Below are 27,191 nucleotides of genomic sequence, written 5' to 3'. Positions count from 1 at the left end.
CAATTCTTAAAACCATATCTATGCCACTGCATTAGATAATGAAATATCAAAGCAGATGTCTTTTGGAAAGAAAGATTGCACAAGCACTATGGCAAGCCACATTTAATTACAATCACAATTATTTTATTTTTTTCTAGTTCTTGATATCAAAAAAGGAATTTCAACCAGTAAAAATGGGTTGAATATGGTTGTATCTGTAACTGCATATTAAAATGTTGAAAATGTTGTTTAAAATGCAATTACAGAAGTATGTTTTTGATCATTTCTTACTAGTTTAAATTGCCCACATGTCAGCTATGTTCTTCTTACAAGTACATTTTTACAACAATATTTACGTCAATTCCGTATATCAACAATTGAATTAGACTAATAAAAATGCTATTTTTTATACTTCACATGTCTGTTTTTCAGATATATATAGAAACTGATTTCTGACATCTTTATACTGAAAAATAATTTAATATATCTTAAAATTAGGGCTGTCAATTGATAATTTTTTTTAATCTAATTAATTACATGGTATGCCGATTAATTTATCGAATTTATCGCAACTAATCACATGCATAAAAATTTACTGAGAAAGCCCCTCAAATAATAATAATTCAGAATATAATGATGAAATAATTATAAATATATTTAAATAATTATAAATAAAATTTACATATTATAAAATAATAATAATACAGATAATTAAAATGCATTACATTATTTTGGCACACAAGTATTAAAAAAGACAATACAAAAAGAATGCAATATATTGTTTATTTGCATATTATTGAACATGAGCCAACATTGGCCTACAGTTCACAGCAATACATTTTGCAACTGAATTCGTCAATCAGTCCGAGATTTATTATAAGGACTTGTTTAAGGACAGGTCAATGTACACCTGCGTCAGACGGGCACTTTTGGAGCGTCTCGGTTGCATTACATCATAAACATACCGTTTTTAGGTCGCTGTGTCAAGTGATACGAAGTTTGAAACGTAGAAAAACACGTCTTGAGATCCCTGCGCTCGGATTAGTGCTCCATCAAGCTGTGTTTGTACACAAGTATGTGTTCTCATTTAGTCATTTAGTCATTTATCCAAAGCGACTTACTCATCTTGTGTTGTCTGCTCTCGGTAAGTGTGGTTTGTTCTCTGTATAAGCTGTGCGTTGCCTATACAGCTGGAGTTTCGCTTACTGCCCCCTGCAGAAAACAAGCTTGAATTGCTCAGACCTGAAGGAATGCGTTATTTTTTTATATAATCACACTGAAGTACTGCTTTAAATCGACAGCCCTACTTAAAACGCTTTCTTACTAATTACAATATCATTACAGATATCTGAAATTAATATTGCCACTAGTGAAAAACCAATGAGAAATATCAGAAATGAGCATTTTTGCTAGTTACAATTCAGTTGTTGATATCAGGAATGGACATTTGTACATTGGACATGACACTTGCTTTCATATTTTGTTATTAACTTAATAAGCGCTGTCTGCCGGGAAGGCTGACATCCTGTTTACGTGAAACACATCACTAAAGCTGCTGTCCTCGAGAGCTTGCAGGAAGTTTTGAAGGTGCTAGACTCGGATAATCTTGTTTGCATTCCCAAACGAGTTCACTGAGTAAAACATTGCTGTAAAACACAAATCGAAACTTCAACACTATTGTGGTGAAATGCTGTGCACCTTCCTGCAGTGCAGCCTATAGAATCGGAAAATGATTACATATGACTCTAACAGCAAATAAAGTGGCAAGAGAAAATAACTTGCACACTAAGTAATATTTCGGGTTCAGTCAGGGGAGGTACCCAACCCTCACACCCCAATGTTCAAACCAAATCTACGCCCTTGGGTTCAATCGACAGCATTTGTGGCATAATGTTATAATGTAATAATTTTGACTCAGCCCTTCTTTTCTTTTAAATAAATGACACTTTCTTTGATATTGTGTCTAATAGAATGATGTTAATACATTTTTTAAAATGCAAGTAGCCTACTCTTTGTAAGAAAATGTATTTAGAGAAAAACTGGATTTTTGTTAGATTATGGTTTAAACCTTGGAAAAATGACTTTTCTTTCTACGAAAAGCACATAAACAGTTGTGGAAACAGTTACAGATTGTATATTGGCTTTCTTTGTTTCTTTGTCCTAAAATCCCTCATCAGAGGTGAGTGAGTGCGTCTGGCACACTGCTCAGGCGGTTTGCCACAACTCTGTTAGAAAATCTGTTGCAGCTGAGAGCTGTGCTGCAAATTCAGACAGAGTCGCCCAGTGTGTCAGGGGGAACTCAGGGAACAGAGGCAGATCCCACCTGACACAATAACTTCAGCTGTCAGTTAAAAAATACACACTTTCATCTTCATCTTGAGGAAACATCACAAATGTTCACTTTAGCAGATCAAACATGCTCAGGATGCCACTGAGGATGAAGAAATTAATATCAGATCCATACGAGACCTGTCTGAAGGCAAACATAGAGAACATTTGGGATATAATAGTGATGATATATGTTTTATAATTTGCTACCAGGGTCGTATTAACGCCCGGGCTTCCTCTTTAACCTCTAGTAACGAGCTAACAACCACTCTGAACACCCTAGCAACCTCTATTAATGCGCAAACAACAACTCAGAACACCCCAGAAGCCTCATAGTAACACACTGACAACCACTCAAAACACCCTAGCAACCTCTAGTAACGAGCTAACAACCACTCAGAACACCTTAGCAACCTCTATTAATGCGCAAACAACAACTCAGAACACCCTAGAAACCTCATAGTAACACACTGACAACCACTCAGAACACCCTAGCAACCTCTAGTAATGCGCTAACCACCACTCAAAAAACCCTGGCAACCTCTATTAACCAGCAAACAACCACTCAGAACAACCTAGAAACCTCATAGCAACACACTGACAACCACTCAGAACACCCTAGCAAAGTTTAGTAACGCACTAACAACCACTCAGAACACCCTAGCAACCTCTACAGTAGTAATGCGCTAACAACCACTCAAAACACCCTAGCAACCTCTAGTAATGCGCTAACAACCAATAGAACACCATAGCAACCTCATAGTAACGCACTAAAAACCACTCAAAACACCCTAGCAACCTCTAGTAATTCACTAACAACCACTCAGAACATCCTAGCAACCTCTAGTAATGCGCTAACAACCACTCAAAACAGTAGCAACCTCTAGTAACATGCTAACAACCACTCAGAACACCCTAGCAACCTCATAGTAACTCACTAAAAACCATTCAAAACACCTTAGCAACCTCTAGTATTGCGCTAACAACCACTCAGAACACCCTAGCAACCTCTAGTAATGTGGTAACAACCACTTAAAACACCATAGCAATGTGTCTTTAGCATTACAAGGCAACTGTAAGACATTTTGCAGACTTTATTACACAGCATTGACAAAAACAACAAAAGGTAGTTTTATGCAGTGTGCAAATTATAGTGTATTTAGGGAAAGTAAGCTTTAAAAAAAATACCAGAAGTCAATTATTTCAGGGCGTTCCAAGTTTGTGCCCATTGTACAAAGGGGACTCTGTTTGTTCCTGGAAGGCAGCAGATGCCCTAACCCTGCCCACACCCTAATCCTAACCGTATGGAGCCTGTTAGTCTGAGTACCCTGCAAGTTTGTCTCTTTTGAAGCACCTCCACAGTTAGCCAAATATCAACTTTTTATTATTATTATTATTATTATTATTATTATTATTATTATAAATAGGTAAATAATGAGTATGAAAGTGTTTTGCTGACATATTACCGTTGGATACTGATCCTTACGTAAAGCGCACGCAGTCAATTACCTTCGGCTGTGTCCGAAGGTAACCCCCTGGCAGCCTTAAGTCTCGCGAGAGTCTCATTCGCTGTTACTAAGGTTAGGTTTAGGGTTCGATTTAGTGGTAGGGTTAATATTAGGGTTAGGTTTGTGTAGGGATATGTGTAGGACTCTAAATAAACACAATAAACACAGTATGTGAACATTAAATACGGCTCTCGCGAGACTTTAGGTAATTGGGGGTTACCGTTTAAACAATTTTTTTTTTTTTGGTTACTGAAATGTTGTTTGGAAGTTATTTTGAAGCATTATGTATTATATTAAATTATAAAACCGTCCTGGATGGTCACTGGTCAAGGCAGCGGTTCAGATTCAAACAGCTAATCCGTCTCACGGTCCTGTTCGCCCTGTCAGGGATTATTTTGAGATAATGACAGGCTGACTGTATATTATTCCTTACATAAATGGCCAATTTAGTGCAAATAGCACTGGGGGGACATGGCAAAAATAGCCACATCTGCTCAAATCCGCAATTGTTCAAAATTCACACCAATGTCCACTTAATTGTGATATTTTGATAAAAGAAAATCAGCTTAAATGCTTTCCATTTTCAAAAAAAAAAAAATATATATATCTTTAATATTTTATTCAATATATTCAAGCAAAATGACAACATTAATATGTATAGCATAGTATGAATGTCTCATATTTGATAGGTGTGGGTGAGAAACAAATCAATATTTAAGTCCTTTTTTACTATAAATCTCCACTTTCACTTTCACATTCTTCTTTTGTTTTTGGTGATTTGCATTCTTCCTGCATATCGCCACCTACTGGGCAAGGAGGAGAATTATAGCAAAACATTACCTAAATATGTATCTGTTTCTCACCAACACCTATCATATCGCTTCTGAAGACATGGATTAAACACACTGCCTTTATGTGCTTTTTGGAGCTTCAAAGTTCTGGTCACCATTCACTTGCACTGTATGGACCAACAGAGCTGAAATATTCTTCTAAAAATCTTCATTTGTGTTCTGCAGAAGAAAGAAAGTCATACACATCTGGGATGGCATGAGGGTGAGTAAATGATGAGAGGGTGAAATATCCCTTTAAATTAGACCAATGAGAATGTGCAAAATGACAAAGAAATAAAATTTACCGGGTGAATGTATCCAAATGTGTTTATTGACAAGAATTTTTTAAAACTCAAGACATTATTATTTTTTTAAACAGAAATGACAGGCTACATTATTGTGCAAAAACAAATATAGAAATACAGCAGCAATATTTCCAACAGCAGAGTTTAATCTAAAATCTGTGGACACAATGATAATACAAAGCACTTTTTAACATCATTCCCACATACTCACAAACGTTAATACTGTATTAAAATGTGTTCAAAAAGAGTCGTATGTGTTTACGATGCTATCACACATAACACCGTAAGACTGAACAGTGTTTGCTATGCCAACGATCCACCATCCTTCATTTGATTGTCTGTCGGAAATAAATCTAATCAGTGGTTCTCAACTGATTTTGCTTCAGGACCCACATTTTACACAGGAAAACTGTCAATTTTGGTTTCTAATTTGACATATGTAACTTATGCAGTGTTAAAATACTTCCTTCTATGCCAGCTTAATATGCAAAAACAACTATAAGCAATTCATAGGTTCATTTTCTTGACAATGTAAACACTGTGTCTCTGTGGCACTATAAAAATTCCTGTTTGTTTTGAGAGACTCGCCCCAACAACATTACTCAACCAATGGCGTGAGCTGGGGGCGGGACTTTCCAACAGACGAGGGGCGTATTCAGAAAGCTGTTTTGAAAACATTGTTTATTTTTGCAATTCCATTCGGTGGTGCTAGTGTCGTAGAAATTACTGCAATCTGTGACCGAATCTCAACAGACCCACCAGTCGAGAACCACTGCACTAAACTTTCCTCACAGTGCAGAAAAATTTAAAGAGTTATGGCATGAAATATGATGAAAGTAGCTTGACTTTTGATTGACGATCACTTGAGTGTTTCCATACAGGTCCCACTAGAACTTTCGATTCCACTGGCAATCCCGTCGTTCATCCTTCCCACGTCTCTTTTGAAAAATGGTCACGTGTCTGTTTTCACTCGAGATGTGTGTACAGTCTTGACCACCTTGGTGCTGGTTTTTGTGTCGTGTTCGGAGCTCTCAGAGAGGTTGTCTTTGGACCCTTTCTTCTTCTGAAAGTGACAAAAAATTTTATGAAACGCACATTATTTTGTCTAGAAGATAAACATGCTGTGCCTGAATCTTGCATGTTAGCCCTTTAAGCTCAGATGGGCCTGCGAGAAAGAAAAAAATAATTATAAAAATATGAATAACTACAGTCTTGACCGACACAAAATAGGTATCATTTGAAAGATTAGAAGCTCTACTTTCCAATGCATGTAGACATTATGACCAACACTGAACAAGTGCTTTGAAATTTGCAGACAAATCAGAAGTGTACCTTTTGATAATTTATTAATAATTTTGCACTGTGTGTATTATTGTAATCAGTAAAAACATCAAGCTGGTCAAATAGTCATGTGTCATATGTTATTGGAAAGCTCTCTAAGAGTAGAATACAACCAGTCTATTTTTTTACTCGCAGACTCTAAATACAGCGAGTAATAGCTAAGTTCATGTCTTTGACTTTTGTGTTGGTGTTGCTTATATGCCACGTTTTCACTTATAATTTCAGAAAAAATAAACGGAACATAAAATATCACACAACATTACTCAGAGGAGGTGATTATCTTTCAAACGAGCCCACACACAAGATAATCTGATGTATAGATCATTAGATAATCCACATGAAGCACAATGTTACATATGACCACCAGGAGATGGCGCCAAATACATGACACAGACTCAATGATGACTCAAATGGCACAGAATGAAACTCATTCTTGCACTTACATTAATTCTTCTGTTAAAACATGTGCATTATTTGAGCTGGAAAGTTGTTAAATCATACTTTCTACAGTTTTAGGGTTTACGGCGTTACATCATCATGGCAAAAAAGTTGTGAAACTGGAAATAACTTTACACAGATGCGGTTAGTAAGTGAATCTTGTGTCTATACTTTTGAACCAGTGAGTATTTTAATGTTTACAGATTGACCCCATTGACTTCCATTGTAAGTGTCTCACTGGAACACACACTTGTGCTTTTTTTAAAGTAAAGGAGGGACCAAAATGCCAAAAAGAGGTGCAGAAAATGCTGTCGATTGAGCTTAAAGGTGCTAATGAAGGTGGTAATGAAGGTTAGAAGGTCATGGGCAGGTAAAGGGGTGACTGACCTGTGCAGGGGTCGAGCTGGAACCGGGCACGTCTGCAGTGCGGGTGACGGGGAGGGGGGGCACAAGATCAGTCCGGGAGCTACAGATGTGAATGTGCAGGAAAATAATGACAAATGGAGAGCTGATCTGAGAACAGTGGTGGTGACTGAAGTATAAATACAGCTTTTCTCTCAAGTGAAGGACTTACTTGACCTCAGAGAGAACAGATCTCTCTCCATCCGAACAGTGGGAACGTCGATACTGCCGGAAGCTTCGGGGAGAATGTGAATGCCGGATCTTGATCGGGTCACCTTGCGTCCTGAAACGGGATACAGGAAATTGTTTGCACTTTGGTGACACACAGGCTCTCCTGAACCTAATTCTCCTTTGATCCTTAGCGCTCACTGGACTAATATCCCAAAGCATCAATATTAAATGATGTCTATATGGACATGTTTACGTTCTGCGGAGGGGATGCACCATTACACACTGCAATAAATGGCCCAGTAAACATTTTACACTTTATAAATGATCTCAGTTGAGTCATCAGACAGTGTCAGAGTAAATAGCTCACTGCTGATAAAATATATGGAGTCTATGCTGGTAAGTATTGACTGTAATGTTTCAAGTATCGAAAAAAAAATCTGTTCATTGTGAGAGAATAAAAAGACATTCTAATAAAGAATAAGATTTGAAAGGTCAAAAATGCATCTCAGAAAGCAAACTAGCACAAATGAACTAGTCAATATTTGTTCAAAATATATATACGTGAACTACATACTTTCAGATGATGAAGCTGTCACTCAAAAACTCACTATCCAATGAGAATCTTTCCAAACCTGACTTTCTTCTGTGGAACACAACAGGAGGTATGTTAGCCTCAGTCACCACTCACTTTCATTGCTTTTCTGAATGGTGACTGAGGCTGTGAGTTCCTAACATTCTGCTAAACATCTCCTTTAATGTTCCACTGAAGATGAAAGTCATAGGGGTTTGGAACAACATAAGGGTGAGTAAATAATGACAGAATGTTCATCTTTGGGTGAACCTTTGGGCAGTTTGATTCGACTCACTCCACTTTTTTGTAAGGAATCTCCTTCAGTTGCTCCTCGGTAAAACCAGATGGATCGACCAGCTCCTTCCTGCACACAAACATCACAACATCACTGTTCACTCCATTCACAAACCTGGTCAGAGATTCATTTACACTGTCTGATCAGTGAAGAGGGATTTTAAACTCACTGTATGTGCTTCCAAAGTTGTTCTTTAGCTTGAACATCAGGGCTGCGTCTATGACAGAAATCAAGAGAAAAGTTGAAGCAAGACGTTTGCATGCGTTGTGCATTGTGGCTAAAAAAACACTTAAGTGACACTGCATTAGAAAACTACATTTGAAAGCAAGTGTCATCTATGCTCAAATGCGGCTGGATCTTTTCTCAGAACTAACATCACTTTCACGAGACATTTTTGCTCAGCTGGTGTCTCGGTGATTTGTAGGGGATGTGTGAAGTCAGTTTAAGTTGAAGTTCACACAAGTGTCCTAGCAGAGTAAACACAGGTAGAGTGTTAAACACTGTTGTTTTATCATTTCAAGCCTTGCAAACTTCTATTTGTCAAACATTTTGTTTGAAAAGCACGCTTGTGCTATCTTTCTTTAAAATAAATGACACTTGCTTTGATATTTTGTTATCAAATATGATCTTTTTAAGTGCCAGAATTATTTTTTGAGGCCACGTATTGGTGTAAATTGCTTGCATGTTGTGTTTTCATTACATTTTATGTATATTAAGCTCTTCTGGCTCTACACGTGCACCCAAGATTTCCCCATCGTTGCGATTGTGTACACAATAAAGTGACGAATTGATTTGATTTTGACTTCAAAGAGAAACCATGTGCATAAAAGAGTTTGACATACAAATGTAATTAGTCAACTAAACACTAATTTAATTGCAACTCAGGCCAGATGCGGCTTACGATCGTGAGCGGTGTCGTGAGCGCCGATGGTTTGGATCGTTGGCCGTTTTCTCTTTCTGTCTGCGGAGAACGACTTCCCACTGAGGACCAGAATCCACCATCTCGTTCTCCTGACGAGACCTGCAGTGTACAGTATAGACATATATTTACAATAGTATGACTATATATATATTGCATATGTGTGTGTGTTTTATATATCTTTCTCTATTGAGATTTTTATGCTGAAAACCAAATCTTCCCTTGGGCATCGATAAAGTTGTATTGTATTGTATTGCCAGGATTGCAGGATTCTGACTTGCTCTGTGTTTGTAATGCAAGTTAATGTAATGCAATCTGCAATTAATCTATTTAACTACTATTAACTCTCCTATTCTGTTAAAGAAGGGTCGCTTACTTTACCGTTTGCAGTCATTTGAGACTGAAACAGTACAGGTGTAACTTAAAAACAAAAAAAAAAGAAATGATAACATTTAATATTCCATGATGTAAAACCAATAAAATGATGCAATTCTTTTGGGATTTTATGTTTTTTAGATCTTATTTACATATACATTTCTTAATTTCACTATTCATTTGCCTGTGCAAATACGCACATTTATCTAACTTCAAAACAGTAAAAACCATTACTTCTATAAGTTGAAACATGCAGAAAATATGTGAATGTGTCCTGTATTGGGGGCAGATTGCTAAATCTGGTGAAAAAAGAAAAATAACATGACTTGAAAATCATGTTATGACAATAATAGCCAGTAGATGGCAGCAGTGCTCTATACAGCCACCTACTGTATGGTAATTCTACATTTTATAACAAGTTATGCATTTAGATATATGTTTAGACATTATCCAACTATTATTTGTCAAAGTTAAGCATTTGTCTTTTTTACTGTTTTGAAGTGTCAGTTTTTGCAATAACGTCACATTATGCTTACAGTCAAACCTGACCATGGTGTTACAAAGAGAAGACATAAAATAATCAGTTTGTTACCAATCATTTATTTCAAACATCAAAATGTAATAACTCAAAGTTAATTAATAATAATGTCAAGAAATGAACAGTAATCAACAGAAATGAACAGAAATGGATTGAGTGTTTGACACAGAAGACTCCGGCTTTGTTCGTTGTTCTGTGTGTGTGTGTGTGTGTGTGTGTGCATGAGTGTTTGTGTGTGTGTGTGTGCTGCATTGTGGGTGTGTTATGGTCTTACCCCCTCATTAATGTGTGTGTATGTGCTCTACATTGTGGCTGATTTATAGATTTGTTTTGACAAATAAAATATGTGTCTGTGTGTGTGGGGGGGTGGGCGGGTTGCATTTTGTAGTCTAATTACTCACCGGTTTCTCTTTTTACGATGTTCCCTATTGGAATTCTCAGATTCGCTGCCGCTGCTGGTGTTGCCACGGGAACGTGACCTAAAGGGCCAATCGGAGGGGTTAAAAGGTGACATGTTAAAAGAGGGACTGAGTCCTGAAAACATCTGTAAAGTTCTAGAAAGCATGGTGAAAAAAAACATCCCATAATACACAAGAACATTTAATTAACCCTCTGATGCAAGAATTATGAAAGAGAAAGTGTTTCTTTAACTGTAAAATAATCATTCCGTTCCCTCCCTCTTTAAAACAATGTATTTTGTGAGAGCTACATATCTTTCCACTGCAATAGAAGAGGATGGGAAATTTGACTGATGCTTCATCACTTTCATCAGCTGTTTTAATAAATGTGTAAATAAAAAAACTAAATATCATACAAAGAGGACAGTCATATAGAATAATGAGTAAGGGTCAAAGGTCACCCCACATGGTGGTTTGGATGTAATGTCACACCCTGAATGGTTAAAAAAATGCTTGTAAAGATCTGTTTACTATTGTGGACACCATGTATCAGAGGGTTAAAACTGCATCTCCATGCATTAAACACTAAAGAGAAACACAATGAGATGGAAAAGTGAATGGGACACATTATTTTTTAATCTTATATTACTTGTGAAGCTGTTGAACTGAAATCCAAACTAGCAAGCAAACAAAAACATACCGTCTCATGTGCTGTTTGTTTGTTTGCTGGTCTTCAGTGCTGTGTACTCTTCTGTAGAGACAAAAACACAAATTCAAGAAACAAACATTGAGCTGCTTTCATCATCTCTGACAATACTTTGAGGATTTAGCAGTATTTATTCTTTCTGAGCAATTCTTTCATCAGCTTATGACTTTTTGACACCCAGAGGGAAAGAATTCATGACTACAGAAACTTTCACCACCTTTGTTACAAAATGATAAGAAAAGAGTTGAAAAACACTTGCTGAGGATTATTCTGAAAATAAAAAATCATGTATATAGGATGCCACTAACACTAACCCTAAACTAACCCTACCAAACCAAACCTAACCTAACCCTACCTAACCTTAACCTAACACTAACCTAACACTATCTAACCTAACCCTACCTAAACTAACCCTACCCTACTCTAACCTAATCCTAACCTAACCTAACCTTAACCTAACCCTATCTAACCTAACCTAACCCTAACCTAACCTTACCTAACCCTACCAATCCTAACCTAACCATACCTAACCTTAAACTAACCCTAACCTAACCTAGCCTAACCTAACTCTAACCTAACACTATTTAACCTAACCTAACCCAACCCTAACCCGACCTAACCAAACCTAACCTAACCTAACTTAACCTAACTAACCTTACCTAACCTAACTAACCTAACCCTACCTAACCAAACCTAACCCTACCCTAACCTTAACCTAACCCTATCTAACCTAACCTAACCCTACCTAACCTAACCCTGCCTAACCTAACCTAACATAACCTAACCCTAACCTAACCTAACCTTACCTAACCCTACCTAACCTACCATAACCTAACCCTACCTAACCAAACCTAACATAACACTATCTAACCTAACCTAGCACTACCTAACCTAACCTAACCTAACCTAATCCTGACCTAACCTAACCCTACCTAACGCTAACCTGAACCCTAACCAAACCTAACATAACCTAACCTAACCTAACTTAATCCTAACATAACCTAACCTAACCTAACCTAACTAACCCTAACCCTAATGTACATTGTTAAACAAGTTACTAAAAGTAATAAAGTAGCTCTAGAAATGTCAGTTTATCTCTATGCAGTTAGTTAACCCTTAAATGCATGTATCGCCAAATGTTATTACATACTTGAGTCTTTAACGACCGGCACGTATATATCTCAGATAGTGTCAAATTTTCTAAATATTTTCAAGACAATTATAAAATAATAGAATACAATATATTCTGATATATTTTGATGTTTTATTTTTCATATATCAAAGAGATGATGCAACAAGTATAAAAAAGGGTTAATTACTTCCACATCGCAATTTCACGAGACGCAACTGGCTGTCTCTATATATTAAGCTGCACATAAGCTACACATATGTATGCATTTCTCACTTACTGAGTCTAAATAGATGCATTACTTACATAATTTCAGTATTACACCCAAATGACAATAGTCATATCATGTTCATGTGTTTTACTTGCTATGGTTTACTTCCACGTTGCTTCTTTGTCAAATAGTAATGTCAAATGTAAATCACTGCAACAACAGCACCACCATGAATAAGAAATAGTATGTATAATATGTGTTTACAAGCATACTGATCATTCACCACTGTCACACAGAAAATCAATGTTATATAGTTGTTATTTGAATGAATATAGTTACACATTTGTCTTGAAATAAACAAAGAAATATATTTTCTGTGATAGTAAACTCATATAGATCATAAAAATATGATTTATAGAAGTGCAAAAAAAAGCAACACAATTACATATCTTGGGTCTTTAATGACCCTATAAACTTTTGGTAATTAAATATATATTTTTGCAGTTTTACTGTCCATGCATTAAAGGGTTAATAAATGAATGTTCCGGGTTAAATATAAGGTTTTCGGGCTGTATCTGTGACATGCTATTGATTACCACAGAAAACAATTCAACTCATCTCTCAGTGTGTATTAACAAACATACATCGTGTGTACAGTAATAAACGTATAACAGAAGCCATTTTTAATTTACCGGTCATTTAAAGGCCGTAACTTTCGCATGATACATGCAAGGATACCAGAAAGATATCCAGAAGTGCATCCCTCTTTAAAAAGTAGTCCCACTCTGAAAAGACGATTTAGACAACTTTACATCTTAAATAACACATATTTTTGCGATGGGAGGAGTTAAACAACTTTAAAGAGTTTAAAAGAAAAAAGTGAAGTTTGTAGCTTTGTTAGAGCACCCCATAGACTTCCATTGTATTCTTGTAAACACGGTTTATGCTTGCTTATACACACTCAATTATTTTTTGTAGTAATAGAGCTTAAGTTGTTTTAAACCTGGAACATGATCCTTTAATATTACTCAATTTCCACACAATTTGAAAACAAATATGAACAGTTCAATCACTTTTGTCCTGATTGTCTTGTAACAAATGTCCACTAGAGGGGGCAAATGCCTTTCTAGATTTAGATTCAGCACCGTTGTTCAGAAATAATCTAATATGCTTCTTAAGAGTGCATTAACACTCAAGGTCACTAAAAATGAAAAGAGACACATCCGGCACACAAGTGCACACAGAATGATGAGTGTATAACCACACACCTGTGTCTGGCGGAGTGAGATGTCTCTTTCTCGCTCCCCCCCGAGGGCGAGCGTCTGTGAGCTTTGGGGAATTTGGGAGATTTGTTCCACTCGCTGGCTGAGTTGTACAGTCCACTGAGAAAAACAAAGAGAGGGACACATTAAAAGGAGACTTCAACAAAAACAGGCATGCACATTAATAAGGAAACATGCTCAACATTAACCGAGGATGTAATGAGTCAACATGAAATCCAAATTGACTCTATTTACTTTCTTAACACATGTTACAGGTTTTAATATGCACAAGTCATCATGTTACTATCTCTACATATTTGTAAAATGTTTTTACGTGGCTCGTTGTACGTGTTGCATCAGTTTCCTGGTGAATTGAACACTAGAGGTGCTACAACAACAATGGCTTTTATTCACATTCACACAAATCACGAGTAAAACGGCAGATTATCAGTTCATAAACACTTACTTTTCGCTCTGTTCCTCACACAATGTTATCTTATGACATCTAAACACTTTTACTACAGTGCATGAGTTATTTTAACGTTTTATTACATAATCAACTACATTTACAAGCTTGTTTGAGCATGATGCGGTAGCTCAACTGATAGAGCGCTGCACTTGTGATGTAAAGGAGCGGGATAAGAGTCCTGAAGAGCCAAAAATGTCATAGAAGCGCCACAAAATGACGTGGTTGTTTTTTTCATCTCACATTTGCTTTTAAGACATTATCGGTTAGGTTTAGGTTCAAGGTTTAGAGTCGGGAGGTCAGTTTTATTGATTTAAAACCCAATAGAGCATTAACCTTAAAAACCTCATCTGTCTGAGAGAACATTTAACTCGCTTTTAGCGCCACACAGTGGACATTTCACTTTGGAACTGCTGCAACGTAATTGGGATTATCGGATCTACTGTGATTCGTCGTTGAGTACCTCTGGGGAGCGTCATCCTCCCATGGTGCACTGGGTTTGTTGAGTTGGTCTTCTGAAGTGCAGTCTGTCTTTGCTTTTGAACTTCAGGAAATAAAAAAACAAGAAGGTGTCGAAGGTTATTGAGTAACTCTGTCTGTCTGTCTGTCTATCTGTCTGTCTGTCTATATCTGTCTATCTATCTATCTGTCTGTCTGTCTGTCTATCTATCTATCTATCTGTCTGTCTGTATGTCTGTCTATATCTGTCTGTCTGTCTGTCTATATCTGTCTGTCTGTCTGTCTGTCTATCTATCTATCTATCTATCTATCTGTCTGTCTGTCTGTCTATCTATCTATCTGTCTGTCTGTATGTCTGTCTATATCTGTCTGTCTGTCTATATCTGTCTGTCTGTCTGTCTGTCTATATCTGTCTGTCTGTCTATATCTGTCTATCTATCTATCTATCTGTCTGTCTGTCTGTCTATCTATCTATCTATCTATCTGTCTGTCTGTCTGTCTGTCTATCTATCTATCTGTCTGTCTGTATGTCTGTCTATATCTGTCTGTCTGTCTATATCTGTCTGTCTGTCTATATCTGTCTGTCTGTCTGTCTATCTATCTATCTATCTATCTGTCTGTCTGTCTATATCTGTCTGTCTGTCTGTCTGTCTGTCTATCTATCTATCTGTCTGTCTGTCTATATCTGTCTATCTGTCTGTCTGTCTATCTGTCTGTCTATCTATCTATCAATCTATCTATCTGTCCGTCTGTCTGTCTATATCTATCTATCTATCTATCTATCTATCTATCTATCTGTCTGTATATCTGTCTATCTATATCTGTCTGTCTGTCTGTCTGTCTGATTTTAATAAAAGTAGGTATAACTAGGTATTACACTGTATAATATCTTACATATTGTATGCATAATATCTTATATAGTAATAATATATTATAATGTATATATAACATTTTAATTAAAGTATCTATAACTAGATATGACACTTTTAATTACACTTATATATACAGTATATATAACCTAGACACCCATAACCCATCAGAAAATGTATATCTCTCTAAAAATATATCTGTATTACATGCATTTATTATTTATATGTAATTTATATATAATATCTTATATATTAATATTATATTACATATAATGTATATATAACATTTTAATAAAAGTAGGTATAAATAGGTATTACACTGTATAATAGCTGATATATTGAATGCATAATATCTTATATATTAATATTATATTATAATGTATATATAACATTTTAATTAAAGTAGGTATAAATAGGTATTACACTTTCAGTCACACAAACCCATAAGAAAGAAACATTTTAAATGAGTCAAAGTTGTTTTTCCTACATGGTAAAGAGATTAAATGGAGAGCACATGGAGACTTCTTATCAGATGTTTCTCCTGAGAATATGTCAAGATTTGTCAAGAACCCATAGTCTGCACTAAACGTCAGAAATCTTAATATGAACTCAAACATTTCTCATCAAATTCATTTTCATTCATTTAATAACTCCACACTCTTACTGTATGACTCATTTGCATCTATTTTTATGCCTTCTGAGGAATTTCAGGGGAAACATCTGAGACAAAAATTAAACTTCAGTAAGACTTCCTGTAACTGAGAACTCCATTTAGTCTCGTGAGTTCTGAAAGACCAACTTTTGAGCAGTTGCAAACATGAGTGCAATACCTCTTCACTGGTGACAGTTCTGTCGTCTTGGTCTGGCTTTCACTCTTTGTCTCCGTCTTTGTGACCGTCTGGCCTCCATTATTCCGTCCTAAAGCACAAAGATCTGAAACATAAGTGCTATTGTGGCCAAAGACATCAATCTAATGTTACTGTCTGCATTTAGCTCCTCAGAACAATTTCTTATCACATTAATTCTGTCCATTTGTATCCTCCACTCAAACAGATGCTTGTCTTTCCTTTATTGTTTCAAGTGATTACCATTAGACAGGACAATAAAAGTGCAGCACAAGTGTCGGGTCAGGCATGACTGTGTTACGAACTGTGTCTTTTCACAAACACATTCCTGACTTAGCTGAGCGACACTGGCTGTTTGTTGGCATGCCAGATTGCCACGCTGTTTATCACAGTCACATGCCTGTGAAGCAGCGAAGTGAACACGCTTTCACAAAGAACGGAGCAACTCAGGTGGAACGGAACAGAGCGATCAGAACATCTGAGCCAAACATCACATGATACGGCTGTGTGAATTTACAGTGCGGCCCCACAAACGTTGGACACTTGAGTCACACTTAATGCATTAGATGACAAAATATTAAAGCAATAACTTTCAGACATAAATAAGTGTGTCTGCCTAATGTTGTGAAGTCAGCATGTACAAATACTGTATGAATATCCTGTGCTGTGTGTGCATGGCATTGTAACATGTTTACGTTCATAGTCCTGCCCACCCGCAGTGATGTTCTGTGTGCTTCTCTTCGGGTAGGTCTTACTGCGGGCTCTGATCACCTGCAGGTCTGCTCGAGGTACAGTTACAGACTCTCGTCCAATCTGCATCACAGTCTTTCCACTGGGGACAGAAACAGACAACTAAATAATTAATGAACAATACGTTAGTAAATAATAAATGCTTCTGTATTACTATAACCATGAGTTTAACAGTTTTAACCAAATCAACAAATTTAAATACAGTAATAGCTGTTTAGAGGTTACAAATGTTGCTCAGATGCTATTAATTGGCAAAAGGACATTTGAAGTCACATTTGAAGCCGTTCTTTAAAAAAAACTATAAATGCACAGCTGGCATTGCACATTCATTTTAAGTTCATATGTTGCCCAGAAAATGAACTATATTACTTGGCGGACAAATTGTTTATTCAGATTATTATTAATAATAAATTAAACTGCTTATTAAAAATTGTTGTCTTCATTATTTTACCGTTGCTGCTGTTTTATACAAATAATAAGCCACTCACGTCTGTGCATTACAGTGATTTTACCATGGGTAAGGGATAAAATTATACTCCGCTTCGCACTTTCCCTAAGAACGCCACCGTAATGCATAGACTGTGGAATATTGCTTTATTTATTTTTTAATAGGTCTCATAAGTTAATTAATGTGTTTAATTAATGACTAACAGAATACGGGACGACTAATCACAATGACACGAGTCACTGCTGTATGACAGTCATTTGGCTATGAGTAATATTTCTGTCTTTACATTTTAAATTTAATTTATACATTGCTGTACTATTTTTAAAGGAAGCTGGTGGTGACCTTACCCACTGAACGCCTACAAAGGCAAATTAATGTTTTTATGAATTCACTAGTTTCAATATCACTATAATTGTTTTTTCCACTGCTGGACACCATGCTTGTTTAATGTTTTCCGTATAGTAGGCTCATGAACAGAGATGTTAACCAGTTCCAATGATTCCTTCAAGTCTTTATCGGTCACTCTAGGGTTCTTTTTTTACCTCATTGAGCATTCTGCAGTGTGCCCTTTGAGTCATCTCGGCTGGACGGCCACTTCTAGTGAGAGTACCTATAGTACTAAATCTTCTCCATTTACGGACAATTTGTCTAACTGTGGACAGTTGAATATCTAAGCTTTTTAAGATAACTTTGTAACCCTTTCCAGCTTTATGCAAAGCAACAATTCTTGATCGTAGGTCTTTGAGGTCTCTTTTTAGTGAGGCATGGTCCACGTCAGCAGACGCTACTTGTGAATGAGCAAACTCAAAATGTTTGAGTGCTTTTTATAAGTCAAAATAGCTCTAACCCACACCTCCAATCTCATTTCATTAACTGGATGCCAGGTTTGCCAAGTCCTGACACTAATTATCTTTTGTTGATGTCATTAGCCTAGGGGTTCACATACTTTTTCCAAACTACACTGTGAATGTTTGAACGATATATTCTATATGTACAAGAACAATGTGATAATTTGTGTGTTATTAATTCATTATTGTAACTTAGATGAAGATCAAACCAGATTTAAGACAAATTTATACATAACTGCAGGTAATTCCAAAGGGTTCACATACTTTTTCTTGCCATTGTATATATATATATATATATATATATATATATATATATATATATATATATATATATATATATATACACATACACACACACACACACACACACACACACATATCTAAACACACACAATTGTTTACGAACCTGTAGCGATGTTTCGAGCATTTAGAGAGCTTCCTCGTCAATGAATTACACTCATTTTCCGGCATTCTGTAAACGATAAAAAACCGTTTTAATATAAGATTTATATAAAACCAGAAAACTTAAGAATGAAGACTTCACATAATGACATCTTGTTACATGTATTTCTTACGATTCTTCTTTACATTTTCACTCCTGACAAAAATCAAGTCTTTTTCCAAAACTCTATTAATAAGCCGTATATTTTAATGAGGTTAATTATAGTGCTTATCTCTCATTAAAATGCAAAAGCTTTAAAAGTGTAGCGCTGAGAACACACAGAGTTTGTTTTAGCAGCCGGCAGACAAATTAAAAGCCAGAACATAATGGCAGATTTGAATAAAATGCAGGCATGTTTTATTCTGTATAATTCTACAGCACAGATGTTTTCCACGCTTACATGGCTGTTATTGCTGGATATAACGTTCAAAGATCGCTGTGAATATGACTGCTATGATGATAAAACATGATTTGGCATGTCCTGCGTCCTCAAGTCTGTGATATCCTGCTTTCTAGATCTGACTGGAGTCCCTCTTTCAATGTAAGTCTATGGGGTTTTATCAGGTGAAAATGGTAAGTGTGATCTTTTAGTAAAGTAGCAGCACATCTCTCCTTATCATTCATGTTTGGAGCACAAACGCTGCAAGACGTCTTTCACGCTGAACGTTTAATACTTTGTATTAGAGGATTGATCAAATCACTTTGAGCAATAGTAACAGTGATTACTAATTATCAGCAACTCTCTGTTCTCATTTGCCTCTTTGGTACTTGCTTTAGTAATTTTTTCCACACTGTCTCCTGAGTTTGGAGGTGTAACGTGTGCCAATCTGTCTCCTGTTGCTCTTTGTGTTTCCTGAAGTTACTCGAGTTTCACACGCGGATTACAAGCAGAAATCCTCCTACGTTGTGAGCGCGGTAAAGCTCTTTGTGGAGTGAAGTAACACTGTTCTGATTAAATAAACACCAGGGACAAGGAAAGGATTGCGCAGTATTCCCCAAAAGCTTTCCTTGAAAATAAGAGTCTCAGTAAAGCTTGATGAATGTGAATGGCCCTTTATTTCACAGTGTTTGTCTGTGAGAACAAGTAGAATGGAGGGTATAATGCATCAGGTTTGGTCTTTCTGCACTTAAAAAAGGTTACTGAGGATTAAGATGTTTTTAAAGTGCACGAGGTTGTTCGAACTTTACACTAAGAAGGTATTTTTGTACCTGATAATAACCTGAACTCACACTGTAATCAGATTAATTCTATCATTATATCATATATTTGACTTGAATAAGATTGGTTATTTTAGATGTTGCCACATGAAGCACATTTGTCAGTTACCTGACAATACCTAACAGGGTACTTTAATATATACTATGGTACTAAAAGATTACCATATTTATATACCATGGAATTTACAAATTATTTCAATAATTAATATGGTGTTAACAGTTTATATCTCTAGAAATATAGTATTACCCTGGTACATGTCAAAGAAGCAAGATATTACCATAGTGCATTTCAAAAACTATAGCATTACCTTGGCATGTGCCCAAAATGACCATAGTACATGACCAAAAACATGGTATTACCATATTAAGTCCAAAATTAAAGTATTACCACGGCACATGCCAAAAACAAAGGGTATTACCATAGTGCATGTCCAAAAAGGTGGTATTAACATAGTCCAGTCCAAAATGATAGTTTTACCATGGCACATGTCCAAGAAACTTGGTGTTACCATTGTGCATTTCAAAAACTACAGCATTACCATGTCATATGTCTAAAATTACCATAGTACATGACCAAAAATATGGTATTACCATATTAAGTCCAAAATTATAGTTTTACCATGGCACATGTCCAAAAACAAAGGGTATTACCATAGTACATGACCAAAATGATAGTTTTACATTGGTACATGTCCAAGAAACTTGGTGTTACCATAGTGCATTTCAAAAACTATGGCATTACCATGGCATATGTCCAAAATTACCATAGTACATGACCAAAAAAACATGGTATTACCATAGTACATGTCCAAAAACATTGTATTACCATAGTACATGACCAAAATGATAGTTTTACATTGGTACATGTCCAAGAAACTTGGTGTTACCATAGTGCATTTCAAAAACTATGGCATTACCATGGCATATGTCCAAAATTACCATAGTACATGACCAAAAAAAATGGTATTACCATAGTACATGTCCAAAAACATTGTATTACCATAGTACATGACCAAAATGATAGTTTTACATTGGCACATGTCCAAGAAACTTGGTGTTACCATAGTGCATTTCAAAAACTATGGCATTACCATGGCATATGTCCAAAATTACCATAGTACATGACCAAAAAAACATGGTATTACCATAGTACATGTCCAAAAACATTGTATTACCATAGTACATTACCAAATTGATAGTTTTACATTGGCACATGTCCAAGAAACTTGGTGTTACCATTGTGCATTTCAAAAACTATGGCATTACCATGGCATATGTCCAAAATTACCATAGTACATGACCAAAAAAAAAAAAGAAAACATGGTATTACCATAGTACATGATCAAAATGATAGTTTTACCATGGCACATGCATTAATAAAGGGTATTACCATAGTGCATGTCCAAAAAACATGCCATTACAATAGTACATTTTTGAAAGTAGAGTATTAAACTGGTCCATTTCATGAAAAAACAACATGGTATTACCATAGAGCATGTCCAAAAAACATGGTAAAGTTTCTTTACACGTCTAAACAAATCTGGTATTACCACAGTAAATATCTAAAATTATGGTATTACACTGATATATGTCCAAAAAACATGCCATTCCCATAGTACATGACAAAGAAACCATGGTAATACAATGTAATAACAATCCCAGAAAGTGTAAGTTGTCTTCTACCTGAAGAAGGTATGGTGCTCCACACAACATTTCCAGAGATTCTTGCACGCAATCTTACTGGGAGCATCAAAAAAGTATGAAGTTTCATTACACTGTGAAAAAGAAAATCAAAGAAAAAAAAACATTTCATAGATGTCTGTACATAATATTCTGCTTTGTGTTAAATGTTGAACCCCATAACCCTGATGTGTTGTAATTAGTCTGTTCTCACTAGATTAAATTAACTAAATCATTAAAGGCCGAGTGCTCAAACGAGACCCCTGCACTCACACGATTAATTGGCCCCTGGAGGAAAGGCTTTATACACACTTTCAAGGGAATCTCACGAGAGGCTTAAGGGCCGTCATAATACTCAATCAATAATGGGATTTTCATTGACTCCACATAAAGGATTTTCCTCTGTGTGCCAAACGGTTCTCGCATGGAATTTTCCACACAGAGGTCACGACTGGTGGAAATGGATGTATTGAAAGCAGCTACAATGACATGTTTTGCAAATACATGTACGTTTTAAAATCTAATTTTCCTGTATGCTTTAAAAGGGAATATAGGTATCAGGACATACATTTCTGAATGCATTTATACAAAGTAAAATCCTATTTGACTCATTGGGTGTTGAATTTGGAATGTGTAACATATACTGCAATGTTCTGAATAAGAAAAGGTTTTATGATATCTGAAACACACACAGTCTTGAGTCTGTTCTGTGCTTCAATATTTGTAAAATTCGGAATGTTTTATGTCATTATAAAATGTTTTACTTACATCTCTGCCCATAACCCGCAGCTCAAATTGTGTTTCCTTGAAATATACTTTAGAAATTCTTGGCCTGAAACGTCACACATTAAAAAGACAATTTTAAAATCAGGTTATAAAATAAAATAAAATAAAATAAAATAAAATAATATGAAATTCAATAAAATAAAACACAATTAAATAATGACATTAAATTAAATTAAATAATATGAAATTCAATTCAATAAAATGAAATGTAATAATGAAATAAAATAAAATAAAATTAAGCAGGTCAAAAATGTTGTTTACATAAACCTACCAGAAATATTTCCCGACTTGCGTTTTATTTTTATAAACAACAACTCCAACAGGCGTCAGTCCCAGGAAGTATTCAGATTGCTTTTCACCCTAAAAGCATATTAATTTTAATTTTTTAAATCATTAATTAAAAAAAGATAAATATTGCTAAGGAGTATAATAACAGAGGAAAATAAACATTTCTAATATAACAACAGTGATTGAAGTGAACTGAAGAAGTCGTGGCTCTACTTACAAACACAGGGTGAAGGTCGACTCCGTACATTTCCAGTGTTTTGGCGATTCCCAAGTAATTATTTTCAGCTTCAACAGGCACCTGACCCCTGCACACAGAGGTCAACATGATACTGAATGCAAAACTGAGAAGAAGAACAATCAAAATGCATTCATACAAGGTCCAAAATGGATTATCTGATGAAGAAACGTAAAGCTGTGCGTCTTTAACACTGGAGTCCGAGTCAAGTCTTGAGTCTTTAACACTGGAGTCCGAGTCAAGTCTTGAGTCTTTAACACTGGAGTCCGAGTCAAGTCTGGAGTCTTTAACACTGGAGTCCGAGTCAAGTCTGGAGTCTTTAACACTGGAGTCCGAGTCAAGTCTGGAGTCTTTAACACTGGAGTCCGAGTCAAGTCTGGAGTCTTTAACACTGGAGTCCGAGTCAAGTCTGGAGTCTTTAACACTGAAGTCCGAGTCAAGTCTGGAGTCTTTAACACTGGAGTCCGAGTCAAGTCTGGAGTCTTTAACACTGGAGTCCGAGTCAAGTCTGGAGTCTTTAACACTGGAGTCCGAGTCAAGTCTGGAGTCTTTAACACTGGATCCGAGTCAAGTCTGGAGTCTTTAACACTGGAGTCCGAGTCAAGTCTGGAGTCTTTAACACTGGAGTCCGAGGCAAGTCTGGAGTCTTTAACACTGGAGTTTGAGTCAAGTCCGGAGTCTTTAACACTGGAGTCCGAGTCAAGTCTGGAGTCTTTAACTCTGGAGTCCGAGTCAAGTCTGGAGTCTTTAACACTGGAGTCCGAGTCAAGTCTGGAGTCTTTAACACTGGAGTTTGAGTCAAGTCCAGAGTCTTTAACACTGGAAAAATCTAGGATACTAATAGGATTCTACCTGAACTTGTAAAAAAATATTTTATTTCATTTTATTTTATTTCACAGACTTAATTAACTTATCTTATACTGTTTTTTGTAATAAAGGTACCACAGTTTTTCCACACGATTAGTTCAACAAGGCTCAGAACACGCACACAAGCAATGCAATATGACATGTAATGCAATGTAATACGATATCATTAGGTATAATTTTGACAGAAAATTGCCAGCTGTCTACAAAAACTGTACACGTTCTGATTGCAAGATGCAATATACAGGACAAATCTCTCTCTCTCTCTCTCTCTCTCTCTCTCTCTCTCTCTCTCTCTCTCTCTCTCACACACACACACAGAAAGAGAGAGAATTCAATTGTTCAACAGCTCTAAACTATTTTCTATGTTGTTTTAATGCTTTGGCAATACAAAATGAACTTTTGTCATGCCAATAAGGCAACTTGAATTGAATTGAATTTAATTGAGAGAGAGAGAGAGAGAGAGAGAGAGAGGTGGCATATATACTACGAAAACATTGATAAAATGAAGCGCTAGATTTAAATTGACGCAACCTCATATTGCCGATCACAATAAGCCATGTAGCTACATACCCAATGTTTACGACAGTACAATATTAGCTAGCTTTGTGTGTTAATTAATGTGACTAACCTTTGAGAATGTGTTCTTTTTGAAGTTTCTGCTTCTTAGGGCACAACCAAATGTGAGTGTGAGCACAAATGGCACGGCAGATGCCATCAAGTTTCATGGGACATTTCGGGGTTTACGTGGAAATACATAATTGAATTCTATGATAAGAATTCTATGATCGATCATGACACAAGGGGAAATGTGAACTGAAGCAGATGTAATATAACCATACAAATAAAACACAAATTCTTCCTTTAAGATATTAATAGTTAAGGTTAAAAGACTCGAGTCATTTCTGAAACATTCACGAGTCCTTTGTGTCGAACTGAGTCAAGTCTGAAGTCATTTTAGGTTGAGTCTGGAGTCGTGTCTGAAGTCTGTTAAAATGCAGCTCGAGCTTCTAACAAACAAGGATTTGCTTTGAACAAACATTAGGAATACCAAAGTAAAGCAAGACAAAAATATACACCAGAAAAATAATCAAAGTACACTGTAAACTGTGAAAATGTGCAGCTGTTACCTGAAGGAAATATTTTTACTTGATCTAACCCTTAAAAATGACTTTCGTTCCTATAATTTAACGTAGTCAGGCAGATTCACTCATATTAAATATTATTTTCAATTGGTAAAACTGGCAAATTTTTTGGTTAGGCTACCTGACAAAACATTTTTATAGTGTTAAGAGTAAAATCTATACAAAATAGCTCTTTCAGGACCAATCCTTCAAATATTAATCATTAAATCACTTATTTACACAGAAAGATCTGGATGTCATTTGCAGAATTTTTTCAAACTCATTAAGGAAATCAGTGATTTGTAAATGTGTGTTTTTCACAGATTGAGTAACAGACATTCCAGTGAGGTCAAACGAAAACCAGCTCTTTTAACCTAATGCGAGCGAATGCAAAAACATCGAGACAGGCACACACTCTTAACACTACAATGCAGATTAGATGAACGTCTTTTGATCCCACAGGGGAAATTAAAGGACAACCAAAAGCAACATGCATGCATATACAGTATGTTCATAAGGATGAAAATATTGGCTCAGACACCAATTTGATTATGATCATGAAATTTAAAATTTGGACATTATTTGATTAGACAGAATTTATTTTTGGCATGATTCTTAACGATTTTCAAAAATCTAGAAAAAACTAAAACAACTTATATTTTGCATAAAGAAAATGAAGCATTGTTTAGGACCTTTAAGATCTTTTCCATTGAGATTTTTTTTCATGACAGTTAAACACATTTTCACCCATTTTCTCTAGGCTTCATTTTTATTAATGCAAATATAATTTCTGCATTATATTTGGGGTGGGGGGGGGGGACATATATTTTACATCCCTAACAATGAATGCATGTTGTTTTTCAAAATAGCACTTGGCAATGCTAAAACACATGCTGATATGTGATCACCCCCCATTCGCCGCTCGTCTCTTGCTCATGTGGTCACCGGTCGCCCCATCACGCATAGTAGGGAGGATCATATATGTGTGAATGCATTAAGGATTCCCCTCACAGAGCAGACTGGCGCAGGGCGGGTGAGCAGGCAGGGTGGGGCCCATGTGATTGTAGATGCTCTATAAAGAGTTGAGCCCTTCATTTGCAGCCACCCCAGGGACTTCACCACATTCAGCCCTTTCATGTGCGTGCGTGTGGCTGCATATTGCCTCCTATTCGTCGCAGCTTTTATTGTGCATAGAAAGACTCATGCAGCACAGCTTATGTGAGAAACATCACAGACACAAGGTCAAATCACCCATGATCCTTTGTTCTGTCACTAAGAGTGTCGCCAATATCTTTGCACTGTGTTTCTCTTATACGGATATATTTGGGTTAGAATACTAGCGCAGTGTCCAAGTCATAGTGTCCAAAAGCCTCTCCAAACAAATAAAACATAATAATTGTACATAAGAACTAATTACACATGCAAACACATCAAGCTTAAAGGGTTAAGACTTTAATTTTGCCTGACAGCCCCAGTCCTCATTCACTTCATATTCACATTCACTTCCCATTATATGGAAAAGACCAGCCAGAAAATTCCTTTTGGGTTTCCACGAAAGGAAATCAGACAGGGTGAGCAAATAATACAGAATTTAAAAGTTTGAGTTAACCACTCCTTTAATGTAATGCCAATGTTAATAACTTGTGGAGTTGATGTGTATGTGTGGTTTTACTCAACCATCTAAATCTTAAATGTGTTGACAATAGATTACTGTACATCAACAATCCTGTACTTGGAATAGACGGAGTTTCATTTAATAACACACATGCAGACAGTCTTGTTTCAATGGCGAATCACTATGAAAGTGCAGTTTAATCTAGAGCTATGATTAATCTGTGTCTGGGACATCACACCACATGTCTTTAGGAGAAACAAGCGATGACAACACACACCTTCTGCTTTCTGATTACTCATAAAATCATTTGAACGTGTGATGAAATCTAAGCCCGCTCTTGTTATTGCTTTTGTGTTTAAAGTGATGAATATACAACATAGACGGATCCATCTGTATTCCCATATACAAAAATGGTATTACCATAATGCATTTTCAAAATCATGGTATTACCCATGAACATGTCCAAAAAACATGTTATTACCATAGTAAGTGTCCAAAATTATGGTATTACCACAATAAATATCCCAAAGTATGGTATTACCATGGTA

The 27,191-nt window shown here is 36.1% G+C and overlaps 1 protein-coding gene across 1 annotated transcript in view; it reads right to left on the bottom strand.

Annotated features, from left to right (window-relative positions):
- Positions 1-4,968: 4,968 nt before the first annotated feature.
- epb41l4a (erythrocyte membrane protein band 4.1 like 4A) overlaps positions 4,969-27,191 on the bottom strand; it is a 56,606-nt gene continuing 34,383 nt past the window's right edge. Inside the window, exons 7-23 of the mRNA XM_051686389.1 lie at positions 23,023-23,110; positions 22,789-22,877; positions 22,500-22,563; positions 21,735-21,826; positions 18,798-18,863; positions 17,059-17,177; positions 16,331-16,418; positions 14,636-14,716; positions 13,713-13,826; positions 11,099-11,149; positions 10,402-10,479; positions 9,070-9,189; positions 8,338-8,385; positions 8,169-8,237; positions 7,304-7,414; positions 7,117-7,195; positions 4,969-6,013 (exon numbers count right to left, since the gene is read on the bottom strand). Coding sequence (XP_051542349.1) covers positions 5,903-6,013; positions 7,117-7,195; positions 7,304-7,414; positions 8,169-8,237; positions 8,338-8,385; positions 9,070-9,189; positions 10,402-10,479; positions 11,099-11,149; positions 13,713-13,826; positions 14,636-14,716; positions 16,331-16,418; positions 17,059-17,177; positions 18,798-18,863; positions 21,735-21,826; positions 22,500-22,563; positions 22,789-22,877; positions 23,023-23,110 — 1,468 coding nt within the window. The 3' untranslated portion in view covers positions 4,969-5,902. The remainder of the gene's footprint in view (positions 6,014-7,116; positions 7,196-7,303; positions 7,415-8,168; positions 8,238-8,337; positions 8,386-9,069; positions 9,190-10,401; positions 10,480-11,098; positions 11,150-13,712; positions 13,827-14,635; positions 14,717-16,330; positions 16,419-17,058; positions 17,178-18,797; positions 18,864-21,734; positions 21,827-22,499; positions 22,564-22,788; positions 22,878-23,022; positions 23,111-27,191) is intronic.

Source organism: Myxocyprinus asiaticus, chromosome 43, assembly GCF_019703515.2.
Source record: "Myxocyprinus asiaticus isolate MX2 ecotype Aquarium Trade chromosome 43, UBuf_Myxa_2, whole genome shotgun sequence".
In the NCBI taxonomy this organism is placed as follows: domain Eukaryota; kingdom Metazoa; phylum Chordata; class Actinopteri; order Cypriniformes; family Catostomidae; genus Myxocyprinus; species Myxocyprinus asiaticus.
Note: the sequence above shows the minus strand (reverse complement) of the source record. Positions and strands in the feature narration are given on the sequence as shown.